This window comes from Pteronotus mesoamericanus, unplaced genomic scaffold (genome assembly GCF_021234165.1).
Source record: "Pteronotus mesoamericanus isolate MK-2021 breed Mesoamerican mustached bat unplaced genomic scaffold, CSHL_Meso_final scaffold_85, whole genome shotgun sequence".
Lineage (NCBI taxonomy): Eukaryota > Metazoa > Chordata > Mammalia > Chiroptera > Mormoopidae > Pteronotus > Pteronotus mesoamericanus.
Genome location: NW_026555329.1, coordinates 25,181,909 through 25,205,930, shown reverse-complemented (window position 1 = coordinate 25,205,930; position 24,022 = coordinate 25,181,909). Strand labels below are relative to the sequence as shown.

General features: G+C 33.2%; 1 protein-coding gene across 2 annotated transcripts in view; it reads left to right on the top strand.

Moving 5' to 3' along the window:
• Positions 1–24,022, top strand: part of RUNDC3B (RUN domain containing 3B) — a 143,800-nt gene that overhangs the window by 87,487 nt on the left and 32,291 nt on the right. For both annotated transcript variants that reach the window (XM_054563897.1, XM_054563896.1), the window contains exons 5-8: positions 6,454–6,543; positions 9,331–9,411; positions 11,303–11,471; positions 14,561–14,718. In XM_054563897.1, coding sequence (XP_054419872.1) covers positions 6,454–6,543; positions 9,331–9,411; positions 11,303–11,471; positions 14,561–14,718 — 498 coding nt within the window. The remainder of the gene's footprint in view (positions 1–6,453; positions 6,544–9,330; positions 9,412–11,302; positions 11,472–14,560; positions 14,719–24,022) is intronic.

Here is a 24,022-nt window from a genome sequence, read left to right as displayed (position 1 = left end):
GCTGCAGGTTCCATTCCCAGTCAGGACACATATTTAGGTTGAGTTTGATTTCCAGTCTGGGCAAGTACAGGAAGCAACTGTTGCTTCTCTCATGCTGATGTTTCTTTTTATTTTTCTCTTTTCTTTCTCCTCTCTTCCTCTCTTTCTAAAATCAATAAACATATCCTCATGTGAGGATTAAAAAACGTATGTATTGTGATGACTGTAGTGCCCAGTGCGTATATGAAATATCAGGGGGGCTACTTTGTAAAGTTTATGATTGTCTAATGACTGCACTGTATACCCGAAACTAATACAAAATAATTTTGAATGTAAATTGTAATTGAAAAATAAAAAATACAGATTTGCTTAAAAAATGAAAGATAGCTGACAAGTTTTTATAACTAAAAAAGGAAGTGAATCCCATGATTTCATAGGGAAAACATAAAATCTCAAATGTAAGATTGTCTCTAGAATAATTTAGTTTTAAAAGTTATGAGTAATTTCTCAACTACTGTCTTTTTGCATTGTCTATAAAAGTAATTTTGGGCTTATTAAGTATCTAAAAGTTCTTTTAATATACTTTGTTCTTGTTTTTAAGTTTACATGCAAGCAGTAAATCCACGCATTCCTGGAAACATGTAAGAAAAAGCTTCAAGATATATTTGGTATTATTCTATATTAAAGATAGGAATAATCTTCCTGGTCTTTCATACAGATATGTGGCATGAGAGCAATAAGCATTTAACTGTCCTTTAAATATTACAATTTAGAAGGCACTAGACATTTCTATTAAATTATTATTAGAAGGCCTCTTTGCATTAGAAAATTGAACCCATCACAAATTAATGCTGTCATTCCTATCACCAGTTGTACCTTAACCACATTCTCTGCTCTTTTTTCTTGGCTTGGAATGTCTCTCCTATCAAAAGCCACTTTCTTCTGGGTTCTATCCCCATTCACCTCTTCCTTTTGTTAGCACCAGTCTCTCTCCTCATCCTCATCCTCAGTCCAGTTCCTAGGGCTGGGTCGTTCCCACCCATGTAGAAACATATAATGCTATCTCCTACCTTAAAAGGAAAAACTTCTCTGTTGAACTTCTGTCTTTTTACTGCTCCTCATTTCCATGTTCTGCTTTATCACCGACCTTATCAAAAATGTTTGTACACCCTGTCACCATTTTCTTACCTTAGAGTCACTCTTGTCCAGCTTCTGCCTCTCACCACTCCACCAAGGACAATTTTTAAATTAATTCCAATAATCTATAAGCTACCAAATTTAATGGACATTTTTCTGTCTACATTGTACTTCACTGTCCAGCTAAAATAGTTGAATACTTCCTCTTCAAAAACCTTTTATTTACTTTTTACATATAAAACATTCCTTGGCTTTGCCTTATCCCTTTATAATTGCTATTTCTCAGGCTTTTCCTCTACACAACTTCAGTGTCAGTATTATCTGGGCTCTGTCCTGCATTGTCTACTCTTCTTTTCTTATTCATTTTTCTTTTTTGTCTTTCTTCATAGAATTTATTCATCTCCCTATGGCTTTAAATGCCACCTCTATGAATGACACCACATTTATATCTCTAACTAGGTAGTTCAAATATCTTGATTTCCACCCCCTAACCCTGTTTAACCTTCTTAGCAAATGGTTTCACTTTTTACCTACATGGCTGATCAAGTCAGAATCTAAAATTCATAATTGATTCCTCTTTCTCCCTTACTCTCTACGTTCATTTTGTTATCAAGTGTTGTCAGTCTTATCTCTAAAATGCATCTTGAATCTATCCATTAACTTTTATCTCCAGGACTGCTGCAGTGATGCATGCCTCTCTCATCCCTTGGCCTCACAGCTTCCAGTCGGCCTGCTTTCAGTAGTCATCCCAGCCAGTCTTCTTGAAAGAAAAAGGGGTCTTGTTAATTACCATTTGAAACATTGAAATGGTTTATCATTACAATAGCCATCAGGCTCTGCAAACACATTTCCTGGAGTCAAATCCCGGTTTCACCACTTACTAGCTGTGGAACCTTAGGCAACTTGCGTGATCTCTCTGTGGCATAGTATGTGGGAGGTAAAGTTAAAGAAGACAGTTCATGTAAGGCACTCACAACAATGCCTGGCACTCAGTAAATGTTCCCTATTATTAATGTTGTATGGCCTGCAAAGCACTGTGTGGTCAGACTTCTGTGTATTCAAGGTCCCAGGCTAAACACTTGACAATGCCTTTCTCAATGACTGTTTTCACAGCTGGGGTCTCCTTCAATTTTTTCCTATCTCAAAAACCTATTTACTTTATACTACTTATTATCTCTAATTATCTTTTTCTTTTGTTTGTTACCTTACTTCTTCCTTAGACTGTAAGCTGCATAGAGAGGGACTATGTTTAAGCTTGTTCACCATTTTAACTCCAGTACTTTGAACAGTTCTTGCCACATAGCAGGAATTTATAAATATGTATTTGTTGATAAAATAAATAGTGAATCTCACATTTTTAGCGAGACCTTTGGATATTTACATTTTGGTCATTTTTTTCATTCTGATTCAATTGGACTCTGAATAGAATAAAACATTTATTTATAATGCTATAATTTGTTTTGCATGTCACTATGGAAGTCTATTTCCTTTCTTAAAGTTTCTTATATAAAGACTAAATTGGGGAATAGAACAAGAATGTTGATAATGAAATTTCCTGTAAGATAATCTTTCTCATATTTCAATATTATACTTCTAATGTGTAGAATACTTCTGACTCTCTAAAAAGAAAATTTTGAAAACATAATATTGTATAATATCAACATAGTTTATACTGGTTGTTCACTTTGGGTCCCACCCAAAGGATATTTGTTACTGAAATACCTCAAAGGTCTTAAAATAGTGTTTTGGAATGAACACCAAGGATAGCATTACAGAGACATATTTTAACTAAATTATAAATAACAAGACAAAGTATTATTTTTATTGGGGTATTATTTAACTATTTTTTATTTATAATATTTTTTTAGTTAACATACATGCAATTGGAAAAAGTATACCTAATTAAAAATAGAGGCTTTTTTTCCACCTCACAGTCATATTAAATAGTTCCTTACGATTTTCATTTACTTCTAAAATACAAAACTTCCTTAAAGCTATAGTCTAGTATGTAAAACTTTTAGTGGAAGTCATATATATCTTTCACCTTGGTACTTTCAATATTTATAATTTGTTTTTGCAACCCAGTACACTGTTTTGGGTAGATCCTTCATATAAAAATATTTTCTTTAGAACAAAAAATATTTCCAACAAAAGAAAGGGAATTTTTTCAGTGTATACCTTACAATTTTGGATTAGTCATCTTAGACTTTATTTTGATTCTCTTGTTACATAGTCTTCGTTATATAAGCAAAAACTTGATTAATGCTCCAAGTTTTCTATGAGATAAAATGAAGAGGTTGAAAATATACAACCTTTTGAAACCTTTGATATTATTGATAATAGGATCATATTTTCAAAATTATTGACGTGTTGGTTTAAGGGAATAAAAACTTAATTTTTCCTATAAGCTCCTGCCTCCTTAATACACATGAATAACTTGTCTTTGACTAAATGATAAAAATATGTTTTTCAGGTCACTTCAATACTCTTTTAAATACTGAATTAAGCTATTTATAACATGTTATCTCAGAAGTGTATTTTCTGGACAAGTTTTTTCTTAACCAGAGCTAATACTGAAAAAGTTCAGCATACAATGGGCAGTTCTCTCAACTAGGCTTTCCTCTTCCATTTCTCCTCCCCTCCCTTCTGTTGTGGTAATAACTATTATATTAAATCAAGTTTGCACAGTATTATGCTCATATATGGTTTTATTTGAGGGGAATTATGATTTCACATATAGCAAGCATTTCACTAATGTTGGTTAGCTTAAAAAATAGTTCATAAAATTAAGCCAAAAAACTCATTAAAACAATATAATATATCCATATAAAAAAGACAAGACTTTTTTAAAAAAGCTCTAAAGCCAGTTAGTTTGTGATTGTTTTTGGTATTCTTCAACAGTTCCTAATACAATGTTGAATTAGGAGTCAAGCAAGAATAGTTCTGATCTGATTCTCAGAGTGTACTTTTAAACATGGTGGCTCAAGCTAGGGAAATAGCAGACTTTTCCTTTTAGAGGGAAATACTAGGAATAACTCGTGATTCCCAGTATGAAAAGCAAAATCTTTTTCTAAAGCACATGTCCTATAGAATTTGGTGATCTAAAACTATTGGAATCAGTTTTTCCAGGAATCAATAAAATATTCTGTCAACAGTGAATTCAGTGATTGGGGTGATATAAAGTCTCACATATATAGATGTATCTAAATTTTTTTTTTTTTTTTTTGTGGAACACCTCAATTGAATATGTAGAAATTCCTTCAATTTACTTGACTAATCTTTGTTAGGTTGAAAGTTTTAGTTTTTCTTCTTTTACATAAATCAACAAAAATCAGTTCCTGTATTTCCAAGGAAACAGCAAACATCTATTCCAAGCTAGCCTGCCTACCATATTTGTTTGCAGCCTTATCTCTGTTAAAGGATAAATAGTTGTCGCTTATTTTCTTTTCTACTTTTTATTCATTTAAAATTCCTTATGAGACATATGAGAAGTTATATTCTCTTTAAAAATTTTATTTTACAAGAAATAGAATGGTTTAATAGAACTTAAAGTAAGAAGAATTGGGTTTTCTCCTTGAGCAGTTTATCAATGTGAGCTTGGGAAATCATTTTAACCTAACTTTTCTCCTGATGGTGAATTTCAAACTAATGAAAACTCCTTTTGCCTTTATTAAATGCATAGGGTTTTTTTGCAAGTATCAAATGATACGTTTCTAAAACTATTTGGTAAAACAAAAACTATTCAAAATTGGTAGTGAAATTATGAACATATTAAAATATTTTTCAGCTTTTAAAAACTCATAAATACAGAAAAAAGCAAAACAAATTTCATTTACTAAGTGGGTTATTAGTGAGGTGTTATAGCTTAGTGTCATTTTCGATAATATGTAATATAAATACAACAATTTAAGGATCCCTGATTATTGAACATAAACTATTTTTTGCATAGTATTTTTTTAAAGTAAATTTAATTACCTTACATTCTTTTGTGGAAAAATACTTAAGCCCCATATTATGATTTTTTCCTAAATGTTTATTTTAAATATTTTAAAATAAAAGTGTACTTTATTGTTTTTTAAATTTACTTATTTTATAAACCAATGTGCTACTCCTCTATTATACAGGATACTACTGGTAGCAGTGATGAAAAGTTGATAAAGCACTAATAGAAATTCTAAGGTTTTTTAAAAAATTTATTTATTTTTTACTGTTGTTCAGTTACAGTTGTCCCCATTTTAAAACTTACATTAGCCAGCCCTGGCCAGGTGGCTCAGTTGGTTTGAGCATTGTCTGTACAACAAAAGGTTACGAGTTCCATCTTCTGTCAGGGCACACACTTAGGTTGTGGTTTTGTTCCCCACTCGGGGGGTGAAAGGGAGGCAACTAGTCTTGATGTAACTCTCTGACATTATTGTTTTTCTCTCTCTCCCTCCCTCTCCTCTCTCTCTGCCTTCCTCTCTCTAAAATCAATAAACATATCTTCAGGTGAGAATTTAAAAAAATAAACTAACATTAGCCAAAACAGAGGCTTTATAAGAATTAGCAAAAATACTCATATTCACATTTTGTCAAAGAGATAACTTTGTTTTTCATATACAGCCACCTTGGTAGTTCATCTGACCTCTTAGTATAGCAGTGTTAAAGGTTAGCATAAATTACTAATAATCACACATTCCTATTAATTTTAGGTAATAATCTTTGGAATTACAGAAAAACAGAGTATCTTTGTTTGTTCGGTGTATAGAACAATAGTCTACATTGTTTTGAAAATAGACCAGTATAAATGATCACGAAATTTTCACCTTTCAGATTACATTTATATTGCTTCACTTTGAGAAAAATGCTAGGTAGTCTAGGCCCATTGAGTTTTGTTTTTTTTTTTTTGATTATATTTTATTGATTTGCTATTACAGTTGTCCCAACTCTCCCCCCTCCACCCAGCACCCCTCACTCCCTCAGGCCATCCTGACACCATCGTTCATGTCCATGGGGCATGCATCTGTTCTTTGACTACTCCATTTCCTATACTGTACTGTACATCTCCATGGCTATTCTATAACTACCTATTTGCACTTCTTTTTTTTTTTTTTAGGCCCATTGAGTTATGATTCTTTTAAGAGAAGTGGAACCACTTAGAATGATTTTTTTTTTGGTTATGCTGGTGTGGTTTTTTCTTCCTCTTAAATATTTTTAAGAGTTGGGTGACCAAGTATGTTTTTATTCTGACAAACTAAATACAATTTAGTTCCTCCTACTTTAGTTGGATCTCTAAGTGATTTCTCCAGATGAGACGTTTCTGTTTTTAATGTTTATATATTCACCCATTTCATTTTTTAGGCGATTTTACGAAGATGGAGCAATTGTCTTGGGTGAGGAAGCAAATATGCTTGCTGGCATGCTGCTTGGGCTCAATGCTATTGATTTCAGGTACTCAATTGTAACTAACTGTATTCAGTTTTTAAACTGTTCTACCTTATAATGGTTTCTACTTGTGATTATTTTCCCTCAATTTTCTGAGAAAAGCACACAGTTGGATGATGGTATTTGAATCACAGTGTTCCCTTTTAAATGATGTCAGTTTTCTAACTGATTTTGTTCTGAGAAGAGACTGTCTCAAGCTTAAAGAATTAACTTTCAGGCAAGTTGTCTGGTTTGGGTAAAAGGAAAGCTTAGAGTACATTCCCCCAAGCAGAAAAGTCATGCATTCTGGTAGCACTAAAGGAAGGTTTTGGATTTTTATCTCTGAGTATTTTTCTGCTGCTGCTTTAAAATGAAAAGATGTACACTAAAAGTAAATTCAAAGCCAGGAAGATTTTCATTATCTCATATGTTGAGTTAAAGAAGATCCTGAGAGAACATCTTGCGTGTCTTATGTTTCTTGTGTTATCTAGAATATAAAACATTGTTAATATTTGCTTTTATTATCAACAAGATGAATTGATTCCAGACTAAGATTACAAGTATTAAAAAGGGACATTATAATTTCTTTTGAGATTTATGAAAACATCTTTTGGCCTTTATTTAACTTATTCAAGATTTATACTGAAAGTAAAAGTTTTGTCTCTAATAACAACTCAAGCATAAGAAGGAAATATTGTATTTTTATTTAAATATATCACATAAAATCTAAGAATTTTATTAAAATAAGTATAAACTTAAATGAAAATCTACTTTTAGGTTTTGATTTAAAAAATAATGCTGCCCCTTTTCACTGAGGTTACCTTCTTCTAGTAAATCACTTCTTTTCAAAATATTTGTCATTTTATAATTTTCTTTAATATTTCCTAAAGTAGTATTAGGTTGATGAGCTTAATTGTTTAGGATGAACACGACAGATGCAATATGAAGGTTGTCTTTATGATCCCTCTAGGGGTGTTAACTTTGTACAGGGCATGCTGCTGGCTCTATCTAAATCCCTTATAATTTTATGTTTTGGTAAAAACAAAACAAAAACAAAAACCTGGGAGAAGAATGTGAACTGTTGATTTATTGTAACCTGTTGATACTATACAGTCAGCTGAAAACAACTGTTAAAGATACATTAAAAATACATTAGTAATGTTTCTGTAAAAAAGAAGAAAAGCCCATATAAAATGTTACAAAATTGATTGTTTATTCAAGCCTGGAAAAAAAATACATACCTTTGATATTAATATATTAGAACAAGTATTTCCCCAAGCAAATTTCCCAAAGAGACCAGAAGATAGGAGTTCATAGATGAATCACTTATTTCTTTTGAAAAATTAACATCATTTAAATATTCCTTTATCTTTCTAGAAGGTATACTTCTTCCTTTTAATTATAGTAATCTTTTTTGTTTTAAAAATTTTAATGCTTTATTTTTAAAAACAAATTAAATTGTATTCAATTACAGTTTACATTTCATATTATTTTGATTAGTTTTAAGCATACAGCAGAACGATTAGACAATCATATACTTTACAGAATGTTGCCCCTGACATTTCCAGTACCCATCTGGCACCCTATATCGTTATTTTAACATTGTTGACTCTATTTCCTATGCTGTACTTTATATCCCCACAACTGCTGTGTAACTATCAGTCTGTATACTTCTCAATCTAGCAATAGTAATCTTAAAACTAAACATTTTTTCTTTCTGGAAAAAAAAGGCTCTCTGGATATACCATTATACAAAACAAAGATTACTGGATTGGGGAACCAGAAGATCTAGAGCTTTTGACTGGCTTTATGAAACTCACAGTATGACCTTGGGCAAGTTCCTTAACCTTTTCCTTGTTGTCATACTACTTTATTTAAGGGACAGGGTGTTCCATTTTAATCCTTGATAGGTTTTATGTATTTCTCACATGCTTCTTCAACACATTAGTTTGTCTAATTCTGTAAGGTTACTCAGTGTCATCTTGATCAGCTAACCGTCTTCATAACAAGTTTTGTTGACAAGTTCTGAATTTTCTGCAAGAGCTTCATTAATTTCAGTTACTTGTTCTGATAGAGGAGATAGAGTTCACTAGAAGCTGTCACACTTTCCAAAGCACCAAACTCATCTTGTTTGTTAATTTTGTTCCAACTTCAGGCAGACAACAGTAAACAACATCTCCCAAGCTTCCATTGCAAAACTGCTGAGTCCCACTGTTCCAATATAATTTTCTGTTGTTATTTATCCGTTCGTGTTGCTCTGTGAAATCACACACAACGAGCAGGCTGGGGCCGGTGTGCAGCTGGACAGTGCTTGCCTCAGGCCCCAGAGCTGGGAGCCGTGGTGGTCGCGGAGGCAGTGAGCCGGCCCAGGCCCAGGCTGCTTGCTCTGCCTGCTGGGGCACCGTGTTTACAGGCAAAAACTCATTTTCTAATTATTTAGATCTTCGAGGGAGTACTCAGTGCCACCAGAGAATTTGTAAATGTGAACAAATCTTCAACTGAAAATTCTCTAGTGACATCATGAAGGTTCAATAAAGACCAAAACAGTATGAAATAATGTTTGAAAAGATTTCTCAGTAAATTTTACTTTTGCATGATATATTTATACAACAGTGTATTAATTTGTACAACTCTTTATCATTTACATTGAAGGTAAACGTCTTTATTGAGCTATTTATTTGTAACAAGTAATATTTAAATTACAAACAAAAAGATGTACCTACAATTTGATGAAAAATGTCTCTTTTTATAACACTTAACTTTGATTTAAAATTTTATATATTAATATGGAATATTTATTGTCCATTGTCTCAGCTTCTGCCTAAAGGGAGAGGGATTGGATGGCAACTTTCCTGCTGTAATAGACTATACACCATATTTGAAGTTTACCCAAAGGTATTTGACATACAGAAATATGTTATTGAAATCCTAATTTATTGTTGACTGTCTTGTACCATATACTCACTTGATTACAATTACTTTTTAGAAAACATTTATTTCATATAGGAATTCATCCATAAATATAAACTCCCTTTGCATTTTTGGTATTTATACAGTTTTTATATTGTTATCCCAGCATAAATACAGTTTAGCTTTTAAAAAATAGCATGTATTTCTATTTCTGTAGTCTATTGCTATATTATAATGATAAATATAATAGTTCCATTATAGTTCATTGAGATTTTAAAACTATAATTCATTATTATACTGGGTTCAATTTATCTCCATTATAAAGAAAAGAATAATGAACATTTTTGTTAAATCAGTTTTATTTCTATTTTGAATTTACAGAGTTATTCAGGTAATACAACAAAAAAATGTATGGCTTTTAAAGTCTATACTTATAAAAGAGTTTCACCAATTTATCCTACTACCAGGCTTGTGTGAGAGTTATGGATTACCTGCAATCTCACATCAAACGTTGAAAATTAATCAGATGAAATCCATAGACTTTCTGAAGGTCTGCCTTTACTTACTGATTTCTGAATAGAATGATGATCTTTTTGTACCTCTAAAATGTTATTATCGGGCCAGAGGCTGTACAGGAGAGAGAAAGAAAGTGAGAGTTATATATGTACCTGTGTTATATGTATACATACACACAATCAAGATGCATTTATGGAGTGCCTCATGTAGGAAGCAAACTGTCCTTGGTACCAGGGACACATAGACGTTTAGCATATAGAAACGTCATGAATTCCTGAAAAAGAATACATGTCCCCTCCCCAAGATAATCACTGTCTAGTGAGACAAGTTACTATTATTTCAGAGCTAGGAGTATGAATCTATTTTGGATGATGAGAAAGAAGGAAAAATAGGGTATTGTAGCACCAAGCTAACTTAAGTCGATTTCTTAAGAAAAGGGATAATTCTAGTACATTAGATCTAGAAAATAAATACAGCCAGAAGATGTTGTGAACAGACATAAGATTATACTGTTTTGGGATATGCTGGATTATAGGACATTTTATGAAGATAAATTCAAAATAATATTAGAAAAAATAATATTAATAGCATTTATTGAATATATATCAGGCATTGTTTTCAGTGCTTCATTTCTATTAATTCATTAATCCTCAAAAGCTAGTGTGGTAGGCACTGCTATTCCTTATTTTACAAGTGAGAAAACTGAAACAGAAAGATGTTAAGTAACATGTCCACAGTCACACAGTTTGTTTGTGCAAAGCGGGCCACAAGTCTGTAATTAAGGAGCAAGATTAATGGAAATTTCTATACAATTTCCTTTCTTTGATGCACAAACAAATCTAAAATGTATATATAGCCTTTATATACTAAAGGATTCCTACAAGTTGTTATATAACAGACACTAAAATGAGAAGGGAAATACCAGTTCAACCTAGTCATTAACAAGTTAGCATTTCTGACCATAAACTTTTTCTTTTTAGAAAGATATAAACTATCCTAATTGAGCCAGTATTTCAAAAATTGAACTGCTTCCACTCAAATATACCTGTATTAAATACATTTAAAAAAAAAACTCTATTAGTTTTCTAATGTTAAGAAACTGTCTGAGTCTGTCCTTCCCCCAATTGACTGCTTTTCATTTATTTTGGAAGTAATACATATTCATTATAGAAAAATTTAAAAATACAGAAAGGTATTTCAAGAAGTTAAAGCCTTTATAATATCATTCATTATAATGGTATACTTAATGCTCAATATTTTAGAGGTTGCTCACCAGTAACTTGAAAATACAGAATTATTTCTTGAAAGTCAAAATGGAACTTCTGTTAACTTTATCCTTTAAAAATGTTAACCTTCCCAGCTCCGACAGTATCAGCAGCGACGAGGAGGAGCTGCGGACGCTGGGCAGCAGCGGCAGTGAGAGCAGCTCGCCGGAGAGCGCGGGGCCGCCGTTCATCATGGACGAGAACGGCTGGTTCAACAAGTGCAAGAGAGTCCGGCAGAAGTACCAGCTGACCCTGGAGCAGAAGGTACGGATCGGTGTCAAAGTCATTGAGTTGATTTCCAGTTATTCCCTTGGGCTGTCACTGGGGAAAGATCTTTGAGCTAAATGAAAGAATTTGCCCCTTTCTACTTTCTTTCTGTTCTATTTTAGGAAGGGCTTTTGTCTGTTAAACTTCTTTTAAGTTTTACATTTTTATATAGGAATAAGCCACTTATTCTTCCGTATGCTGTTTCATTTATATGTTTGAGATTTTTGTTTCTGTGATCAATTTCATAAGATATTATTTGGTATATGAAAAAGCAATAATTGCCTAAGCAAATTCCATATATGCTTCATTTGTTCTGAATCATTATTTTAGCAGCTTTTGTATGTTAAACACTGCACTTGGCAAAGTGGAGTATATAACAAAGGAAAATAAACTCCATTATTTTGAGGAGCTGTAATGTCTTTTTTTCCTTTTATTGAATTATCTATTTTCCCTTCTTCCTTTCCTTTCAAATTGTCATTATTCATAGATAATGTATATAGGAAAAGCTTGATGGAATTAACAATAGACATATTGGAACAATAAAAGTACACTGAGGAAAATGCTTACAAAGTGAATTTACAACTATGAATAAAGTTTATATAGACAAACAGCTACTGGTTAGAAAATATACAGCAAAAGAGCCCATTAATAATAGCTATAAAAATGTGCATAATATATATGGAAGAAACTTTAATACTCTATTAAAGACTTATACCAGCAAGATTTCAGACTAATATAAGCTGAAAGCCTTTACATTGTGAAAATATGAAAATTTTGTATAGAATACAATTTTAAAGAGCTTCATGTAGAGCTACTCTTTCCAAAAATAAGAACTCACTAAGGACCAGAACAACAGAAACCTAAGAAACAAAAGGAGTAAGTCACGAGGTAAGCCACTGAAGCCCGCTATTGTGGTGAGGAGCCATTCCATTCACTCAGGTACCTGCATTTTAATACCAACAGGGAAACAGTAGATTTAGGCCCGCTGTCGTTCAAGATGGAAACTGAACCTAGAAAGCAGGAGTGAGAGGCAGAATGACAGATTAAGCACAGAAATTGGTAAATAAAACTTAACTACGCGAAACAAAAACTACCATGGTAATGACCAGTATGGGAAGTCATTGGTGTGCTGAAATATGTTTAACAAACTGGCTTTCGCAGAGGAAGTAGAGAAGCCCTGATTTGTAGCATCTGCCGATTCTCTGGGGTAAACACTCTCATCATGGCCAAGTTCTGAATGCAGACCTGGGGAGAGATGCCCCGTCACACACCATCGTATTGACAGGTACAACAGGTGGCCGTGACCTTACGGGCACAGATAATAGTAAAACATGGTAAAATACTTAAGTAGTGATGGGTTTTGAGTGGTTATTTCCTTGTTTTTAATATAATTTACCTAAGTATATCTATGTAATGTAATTTTTAGTAATAGCAGTGTTTAACTGCACACAAAACTTCTGAAATTTAACAGTCAGCTCTTGAGAGCTGTGCAAGCTGACTGCAGCCCTCCGCTGGGAAGCAAAGTGGAACTGAAACTCTGACATTAGTATTAGGAAAGGTAAGAGTGGAAGATTGAGGCTAAAGCCATTTGAGGTCTTTGTACTACAGTGAAAAACATAGTCACATATTTTAATGTACATGCCTTTTTCCAAAGTTGCAATTAAAAGAAGTACAATATTTAATTTGCAAACTAATAATGAAGAGAGAAATAAGAAAAATTTGATTACTACAAAAGAAAGTAGTGAGAACAAATAAGGACAGTATAAGGGTGGTACCACCCAATAAAGTGGTAGAAATAAATCTCACCATAACCACAAGAGTCAACATCACCATAAAAGTAAATGGCATAAACTTGCCAGTTAAGATGAACTCTTAAATTAATTAATTAATTAATTTTAATCCACACCAGAGGATATGTTTATTGATTTGGGAGGAGGAGGGAATGGGGAGATTGTTATCTTTGTAGAGAAGACAGAGGGGTAAGATCAGGGAAAGGCATTATAGGCACTTACCAGTTTTGATAATCTAGGTGGTTGGTACATATAATGGTGTTTAATGACTAATGTTTATAAATATTTGAATATAATTTATATATTAAGCTGTATATATAAAAATACTTCTTTTATAAAAATTAGTTTTATTTTTAATTTTTGGGATTTTATTATGGAAAAATATTTGAGGATTGTTGGGGAAAAAATCAGAAAAAGAAATTTAATGAGGGGAGAGTGGTATTAAATTTTATTAACATGTAGCATAAAGCAAAATTAGTTTAAACAGCTTGTTAATGACAATTGAATAGGATAACATAATGGAATAAAAAAATACATTAAAAAAAAGATTCAGATTAATACCTGAGAGGAATTTGTGAGCACATGGCAACTAAAAAGTAGGCTGTTATGAGAAAGGAATCATCAGCAAACATGATAGAGTTACTGGAAATCAAAATTAAGATTTCCTGAATTCAAAAATTCAGTGTAAGAGTTTGGAGGATAAATTCAATGGAGTCTCTCAGAAAGCAGAGTAAAAGAACAAAGAAACAGTAAATAATAAAAATATAATAGAGGAGCAGTTCAAGAAGCCTTATTATCTATTAGGTGTTTCCGAGTAATAATAGCTAGGAATTATACATTGCATGCAGTGTACTAAGTAGTATTCTACCTATACTGACTCATTGAAGCCCACAGGCCTAACCAAAACACTGTACTGCTTTCCACTAATTTGTTAAAGCTAAAATGTTAGTATCTGTTTTTGGAAAAATAATCACATAGAGGCAGTTTTTTAATTGGTCATTCTGTAATTAGGTTTACATTTTGAAAGTAGGAGGTATGTAGAGTATTTTATCACTGTTGTAGAGCTTAGAAATTATAATGTTTTAACTAAATTTTATCTTAAATTACAAAAATATTTTAATGAATCTTAGAGAAGAGCTTTAAATAATGGACATATGTTAAATTTTTGTATTCAATTAAAACAATTATTTTCTACTGTTTAATCAGTGATACTCTAAAATTGTCTTATTACAGTATAGATATGAATATATATCACAATTTTGCAGTTGGCTGTATCTTGCTGATCTATATTTCCAGGGATATCTGGAAGAACTCTTACGACTTCGAGAGAACCAGCTGTCTGAATCTGTCTCCCAGAATAAAACACTACTACAAAGGATTGAAGATTCTGACCTGGCCCATAAATTGGAAAAGGAACAGTTAGAATACATAATTGTAGAGCTTCAAGATCAACTGTAAGTGAGATCCTTTTGGAAAATTTTTGGCAGTATGTGAATATAACAAAGCATCATGTTTTAACATATGATTCAAATTCCAAGAAATCTATTTGCCTACTATTAAATTTTTTTCACTTCTTTTTTAAAGTTTACTTTTTTTTTTTTTATAAAAGTAATCCATGATCATTGTAGAAACATTACAAGATATAGGAAGAAAATAAAAATCACCTTCAGTTGTGCTACCCAGAGTTAACTGCTATATTGTAATTTGGTGTATGTCCTTTCAAATGCATAAGTATAATTTTTTAAAGATTTAGTTTACTTATTTTTAGAGAGGGGAAAGGCAGGAGAAAAAGAGGGAGAGAAGAATTAAAGTATGGTTGCTTCTCACATGCCCCCAGCCAGGGACCAGGCCCGCAATCCAGGCGTCTGCCCTGACTGGGGATCAAACCGCCGACCCTTTGATTCACAGGCTGCAGCTCAGTCTACTGAGCCACACCAGCGAGAGCAAATGTATAATTTTAAATGTATTTATTTAGTGATTGATTGATTGTAGAAAGATGGTCTTTAAGACAAGTACTAATAAAAGTTCAGTACCGGTGCCTAAACTCTTTGTCACTAGGTTGTGCCAGAATATTACTAAGCACAGCTCAGCGTTGCTTTTATTCTCTAGTAAGACTTCTTTTGATGAAGAAAACTGTGTATTGATCTACATTCTGGTACAAGCTCCTTAACTTTTCACTCTTCGAAGCACTTGTAGTAATCATACCATTTTGTCAAACTTGATTTTGTCAATTAATTGCTTATGGTGAGAATCTTCTCATATTAATATTTACTTAAAGGATGATTTTACTTTTTTTCTTGAAATAATTTCAAGCTTTCAGAAAAGTTGCAAGGATAGTACAAAATAATTTCCATATGCCTTTTCCTAGATTCACCAATTTCCAACATTTTGCCACATTCGTCATAATATCATAATTCTCTCCCTCTCCCTGTATATACAGATGCATTATTTTTTAAACCACCTGACAGTTTGCATACATCATGCCTCTTTACCCCTTAATACTTCCGTGTGTCTTTCCTAGTAGCAAAGATATCCTCTTAAATAACCATAGTTAAGCTTTCAGTTTAAGATATTAAATTGGTACAATGCTCTCATCTTATCTATAACTCATATTTCACTTTCATCAGTTGTCCAAATAATGTCTCTTATTGCAACTTTTATTTTTCTGGTAAGGATCCAATCCAGGATCATGTTTTGAATTTGGTTGAATAGGCCTCTTCAGTCACTTTTAAGTTAGAATAGTTTTTCAATGTTTGCCTCATATTTGATTGATACTTCTGAAGAATACAAGCTAGTAATTTTATAGAATGTCCCTCAATTTTAGTTTGTTTGTTTTCCCTCTGATTAGAATGAGTTTATCCATTTGTGCCTGGATTACAACATGAACGGTATGTCTTCAGGATATTACATCCAGAGGTACATAAAGTCTGTTATTGGCCTTTTAGTAGTGATATTAATTTTTGTCATTTGGTTAAGATGTTTTTCTCTTCCATATGGCTAGTGTAATTAATGTGTAATTTTCAGAGAGACTAGGTAAATATAAAAGATGATTTTTAAAGTAAAGTTTTATTAAGGAACATAAAAATTTAATACTTTCTGGGAATTTGTATCTTAATGAAAAGAATTATGTTCATATTTTGTTTCTCATATTTTTCTAATATTGAGTTTGTCCTATGGAGTAGCACTCATTTAGGGGCAGATTAACATCTTCTGTAGCCCTTTTATTCTATAAGCAGGGAGAAAAGTAAAGATTTCTGGGTATTTCTTTGCAACTAAAAGCTTAAGAAGAGATTTAATATTTCTTTTGCAAATAATCTTGGTAGTTGGTCTAAACTGACTTAAAAATAATTATGAAATCAATTTTTATTCAATCAAAGATATTTTCATTTGAAGAATTCAATTTGAATGTATCATTTATTTTACTTTTGATAATTTAAAGGAAATGAAGACTCAAACTTTTTAGTATTCAAAAGAACCTACAAGTTGTTTTATCATGCTTCTGGATAGAAAAGTATCATTTATCCCCTAGATTTTGCAAAGAAACCTTATGCTTGTGTTTAATACCTTTAAGGCAATTTTAACTAAAACAATATTACCAAAGCAACAAATAAAAAATTATGGCCACTGGTCAGAATTAGATTGTTTTCTTGAATTTAGAAGTTACAGATTTACTTTCCCATAGCATGGCTACAGTTTCTGGATGGGTGTAAATTGTTTTACAAGATGTAACAGTTTGCATGAAAACTGTTACAAGAACACTGAACAGAAGAGTAAGAGCCATTTCTTTCAGAATGTTCACAGTTCACTATGTTAATCAGAATCGTCTCTAAGTACACAATACTCTGGACATTTTTTCAGCTGTAGGGAGAGAGTGGACACATTGTCCTTCTTATATTGCTGAGATTTTTTTTAACCAATAATTAGGAAGACTTGCATCAAAGCTGGGCACTGAAATTCCCTTTGTTAATCCCAAGAAGATAAAAGTGGCTTTGAGATTAAATTTATAATATATGAAGAAAGAGGTCAGAAGAGAAGTATTAAATGAAACATGAGGCATGTAATATTTTTCTACATTATGTTGATTATCTTGGGTGATTTAAATCCTTTGTTATTTACTCTTTTCATATATTTCTCAATGGTTAGATGTGTTTCTGAATTACTGGTAAAATATGCTTTAATTATGTCATTGAATACTCATAAAATCTGAACATTTTGTAGTTTTGGTAACAGTACAAGTTCATGTGACGTACTACAGGAGCATTTTAAAGCTTTCTTGCAAGACTGTGTTCACATACTGTCTCTATACTTCATTATTTAAGCTCAAATTTAATTAATGTTTTACAGCCTCTTTTTCCTTAATTGTAAAATGGAGATAATATTCACCTTGTGAATTATTATGAGCATTAAACAGTATCATGTAAAATATATCTAGGATGGAGAAGGCATGCAAAGATTATTCCTCTGTTTGGGCTTACAGAAACCTTGAAATCTCCTTAATAGGTTCACTCGGAAAGATGGTCAATTTAAAATGTTTTACCTCATCATGCCCAAGTGCCACAGATCAAGCGATGAGCTTGAACTTGATTGTATTATTCCTGAGTATCAGGAAATTAACTTTGAAATCTGGTTTCTAAATGGCAGTTGGATTAATATTTATAGTCATGGTATAGACTTGTGCATAACATGCACATGAGGGAGAGATAAATGGTTACCTGCTACTTAATGTTGTTCTTAACTGTAATTCTTTTCCTCATTTATAACTGATGCAATACTATTTTAAGGTATTTTACCAAACAAATGTACCAAGACAAAGGTACATTTGAATGATTGGTGGAATTATGGTTGGTGCAGTTTTAAAAAAATAATTTTACATCTCTAAAAATCATGAGTAAGAATAATATTATCATTTCATTAGAAAATACAGCATTAGTATAGTTTTATTCTCATAGTTTTATTGAACTTTGTAGTATAGTTAGATTTTATTTCATTTCTATTCTTTTAATTTCATTTTATTTATATATTAAACTTCATTCAGTAAAATAAATATAAACAAGCTTAGTGTGTTAGTTTATATACTTTACTTCAATATATGGAAATTTTCTCAGGATTATGAAATATATTCTGTTTATAGCCTTTAAAAACTTAGTGTTATATTATGCTCATTGATGGGAAAACTTTTCGTTTTTAATTAGTTTTATTCAGTAAACATGTATTTAAATGTATGTTTTTGTGCTTGAGAATAACTGAAAGTACAGAGAAGACTAAAGTACAGTCTCCGTTTCCTAAGGGGCTCATCAGCTGGTGATGCGAATAATTTGACATCAATCACATTGTTGAAGAGTGCCACATATGGGAGGGAAGCTTTGGCCTCGTCCACAGGTTTAGATCTTCCTATAGGTCTAACCTCAGGAATACAAACCTCAGAACAGCATGCCAAAGCTAAACACCTTTGTCATGATTAACAGCAAGAAAATGCATAATAATGCATTTTTTCTAGATAGCGTTTTTCTAATCCACACCATAAATTTTTCTATTCATAATTTGAAAGATTACAGGGATAGTAACATGTCATATAGAGTTCCCTAGTGAAGGAGCTGAAGAGTCTAAATAGAAGTAAAGAATCATGCCTTGCTAAAACTGGGTCATTTTATAGTTCAGCAGCCAAGTTCATATAGTTCATGGTAAGTAGGGATGGTGTGATTTTCATCCTACAAACCATAAGTCAGTGATGCTATGGCATTGTGGTTCAGAAGGTTTAAGATGAGTGGTATGGATCCTAATAACAGAATACAGTGATATTATTGTGGCCAGCTACTAATAGACAAATTATAATAGGTAAATTTTATTTATAGATAGGTATAGATATAGGTAAGTAACAGTTGTAATTAAAATATTAAATTATAATCCATTAATATATGTTACATACTCTATTACCTATGTACAAACAGAGAATTCAATAAAATGTACCCAGAAGAGAAAAAGGCTAGGTACCAGATAGTTAGATAAAACCATGTCTATTGTGCTTTCTTGGTATTTGTGGGAAATTAGATATTACAACAGGAATGGATATTAATTTGATATAGTTATCATTTCATTGCCTTTAGTCATGATGTCTGACTGAAACTGTTGGCAGATTCTCATTTAGAGCAGGTGTTCTTATATGAGGCCAGGGGCCTAGCAACAGTTGGGACTACAATACAGTATTTCTTAGAAAAGAAGAGACTCACTAGAATATAAAAACATTCACTTTGCACATTCTTACTTAATAAATGTTTTACAATGAGTACATGAGAAAGGAAGCCTCCCCAAATTACTATTTATAATTAACACAATATCAATATGTATATATAAATATTACTATTGACCTCCAGTCAAGATGGAGGCATAGGTAGACATGCTTCGCTTCCTTGCACAACCATAGAAAGAATTACAACTAGGTCACAAAACAAACACCAAGAACTGTCAGAAAATTGAACTGTATGGGAGTCCAACAACCAAGGGTTAAAGAAGCCACATTCAGCCAGATGGGTAGGAGGGGTGGAATTGTGGAGATGGGCAGAGACGAATGGAGACGTGGTGTGACAAGGAGAGACAGTGCCAGCAGTGGAGCAGATGATCCCACGTTCACGTGTGGTGGGTGAAAATTGGGAGGGATGTCTTGGGAGCAAGCTATCCAGCCCCAGGCTGGACAGCACACCCCAGGGTTCCAGTGCCGGGAAGATAAATCCCCATAACTTCTGGCTGTAAAAGCCAGTGGGGATTGGGGCAGTGGAAGAAATTTCCAGGTTTTCACAAGATTCAGCTTAAATGGCCCACATGGACTTACAACTATGCAAACCCACTCGCTTTGGAATTCACCACCAGGGCCACAGCTGGAAGGCCACCAGTTGCGTACGGGAACTGGGTGAACTAGAAACAGGGTGAGTGCCAGGAAAACCTTCAGAAGCCCAGGCAGTGGTATTGTCCCCTCTCAGAACCCTCCCCCATACAAAGAGCCACAAAAAGGAGAAGTAGTTACCTAAAGCTCCACCCCACACAGTTACCTAAGGCTCCACCCCACACAATTTATAGCTGCCTTTTCTACAATAGGCCATGCTACTAAGACAGGGAGTCAAAGCAGCTCTACCTAATATACAGAAACAAACACAGGGAGGACTGCCAAATTGAGAAGACAAAAACGTATGGCCCAAATGAAAGAACAGAAAAAAACAAAACAAAACAGAAAAAGAACCAAATGAAACAGAGATAACCAACCTATCAGATGCAGAGTTCAAAACACTGGTGATCAGGATATCTGCTCAAAGAACTCACTGAGTACAGCAACAACATAAAGGAAGAAATGAAGGTTACACTAAGGGAAATAAAGAAAAATCTACAGGGAACCATCAGCAGAGGGGAGGAAGCTGGGATTCAAATCAGTAATTTGGGGAAGAAAAAGGCATTCAACCAAAATAGCAAGAAGAAAAAAGAATTCAAAAAAATGAGGCTAGTATAAGGACCTCTGGGACATCTCCAAACATGCCAACGTCTGAATCATAGGGATGCCAGAAAGAGAAGAGGACAAGCAAGAAAAGTAAAATTTATTTTATTTTTTATATATTTAAAAAAATATTTTATTAATTATGCTATTACAGTTGTCCCAATTCTCCCATCTTTGCCCCCCTCTACCCAGTATATATCCCTTCCCTCCAGCAATCCCCCTCTTAGTTCATGTCCATGGGTCATATATATAAGTTCTTCAGCTTCTCCATTTTCTATACTGTTCTTAACCTCCCCCTGTCTATTTTGTACCTACCAATTATATTTTTTATTCCCTGAACCTTTCCCCCACTCTTCCCCTTTCCTCTCCCCTCCAATCTCCATTTCTGTGATTCTGTTCCTGTTCTAGTTCTTTGCTTAGTTTGTTTTTGTTTTCTTTAGGTTCAGTTGTTGATAGTTGTGAGTTTTCATTTGCTGTTCATAGTTTTGATCTTCAATAAAATTTATTTTAAAAAATACTATTATTTTGTTCATATATTTCCATTTTTAGCATTTAATTGATATTTATAAAATTAGATTCTGAAGCTATTATTATATTCAATATTTTAATTTTTATTAAGACATTTTGAAGTGTCCACAAAGAATTATAAAATCATAATTACTTATCACCCAGATTGAACAGTTAATTTACTTCATCTATATCTTTTATTTTTTCATTGATTGTTTTTTTCAGATAGAGGAAAGAAGAGAGAAAGAAACATTGATTTGTTGTTTCACTTATTTATAAATTCATTGGTTGATTCTTGTACATGCCCTGACCAGAGATTTTATCTGCAACCTCGGTATCAGGACCGCACTCTAACCATCTGAGCTACCTGGCCAGGGCTTCTTTTCTTTCTTTCTTTTTTTTCCCCTGTATTATTTCAAAGAAAATCATGCTGAAACCTACATACTTCACTACACTTCTTTATAACATATGGACACGTTTTCACTACATTTCATAATCACATCTGATAAATTAAGATTAATTCTTTTTATCATTGAATGCTTATTTTTACCAAATTTTCCCAATTGTCAAAAAAAAATTTTTTTGTAGTTGACTTTTTCAAATCAGGATTCAAAGTCATACCTTATAGGTAGTTTTGGCTTGTAAGTCTTAATTTTTAACAGTTTTTCCTACTTTTACTTTTCTTCTCATTGTCTATTTGTAGACTTTTCTCACAGAACATCCAGCATTCTGCATTGGTCCTTTGTGGTTCATTTAATTGGTTCTTCTGTATCTGTGCTATCCAGTATATTAGCCATTAGCTACATGTGGTTCTTCAGCCCTTCAAATGTGCTTAAGTGTGAAATTGGCACCAGATAGGATGAAATTTAAAAATGTAAAATATCTTATTAATAACTTTGCATATGGACCGCATGTAGAAATGATAATATTTAGGATATATTGGATTAAATGCATACATTATTACAATTAATTTTATCTGTTTCTTTTTAATGTGGCTATAAGAAAATTTTAAATTACATATGTGACTCTTACATTTTTGTTGGACAGATGTATCTTCTCGCTTGTGTCCTCTCTACTAAGAGTGGACTGGCTGCATTGACATCATCTTGTAGCAGAGCCTCAGGCCCCTCCCCAGACCTGTTGAGTCAGAATTTGTATTTTAACAAGATCCTCAGAGGGTTAATTGACCTATTAAAGATTTAGAATCACTGCTCTTTGCTGTATGTCCTGTAAAGTATATCCTCTTAACTCTGGAAGAGAGGTCCCAATCTTGGTTGCATATTTAAAATTATTCAGGGAGCCGTTTGTGTTTTCTTTTAAATTTTTTGAGCCCTGGCTCATGTGGCTCAGTTGGTTGGAGCATTGTTCCAAAAACAGAAAGGTCGTGGGTTTGATGGCCAGTCAGGGCACTTTTGGAGAGGCAACAGATCAGTGTTTCTCCCACATTAATGTTTCTCTCCCTCTCTCTGTCCCTCTCTTCCCCCTCTCTAAAAATCAATAAGCACTTCCTCAGGTGAGGATTAAAATATATGTATATATTAAATGAGGAAGTCTAACTGAACCTTACCTGAACAGATATTGATTTAAGTGGTCTACGGTGGGACCCAGGCAAATATATCTTTAAAAGTTTCCCAGATATTTCTGATGTGCAGTCAACTTCAAAAACCACTGTTCTCAGGTGCTGGGTTAAATTGCTTTTAACTTTTATGACAAGAACATTTTACAGGTGGTGCTGTGTATGCCATATTGGGAAGCACACTGGTTGTTCCACTGTTAGCGATCTTAAGGTTGAGCAGTGCACGAAGGCGGTGACGGCCCTGATTCCCCTTTGTAACAGTTCCCTTTAGCCTTTCCTCTGAAGGCTTGACCCGTGGGCGGGCATTACGTGGAGCAACTGATTCCTTAGATTTATACAGTGGCGATTTCCAGTTGTTACTCCTTTCACGATTGTTGGTTGGAATCATCTATAAAGAAGAAAAGGAGTTCTCTACATTAGTTAGGGCTATTTGGTGGTTACCATTACAGTTCTTAGAGGATATTATTAATTTTCAAAATAAGATGATGATTCCCTACATAATTACCAGTGATGAAGACTTCACTTTACTTTCTCTTTCATTTTTGAGAATTTTAGGAACTTTATATACAGAGTCTGGCACAAATAATGCCCCTTTTTATTACAAAATCTTTTATTACAAAATCATAAGCATGTAATTCTATAACATAATAATAGCACACTCAAGCACAACATATGACATGTTAGGTGAAATGTTCAAATTGCTGTCATCTCATGAGAGACACTCATGTACCCTACCAGCCACACTCCACTTAAGCAGGCGTTAACTTCTGCCGGTCCCTGTATACTATTTTCTGTAATGTAGATTAGCTCATACAAGATTCACAAATAAAGTCATGATGTCAGCATAACAAAGAAATCACCTTGAGTCATAGTTGATTTTTCCTGGAGGTTAATGTTTCTCAACAAGTAGTAACAGCCAATGCAAAGTACTGCAAGCCACCAGAAGATGGCCTTCCCTCCCTGTACATAAAGTTCTTTCACCTTCCATTCCTCTGGTCTGCTGAACTGCAGTTTGAAGGTACTGTGTATTTTGTCCTTGCCTTCTGGGCAAGATTCAGCCTCAGCAGCCTCAACCCTTCCTTGTATCCTCTTTAATCAAATGGTGTGCCCTTTGTTGTTGTAGTTAAAGCTGTTGTAAAGTTATTGTAATATTTCTTAGTAGGAATTTAATAAATATTTTTATTTGGGTTTAAAT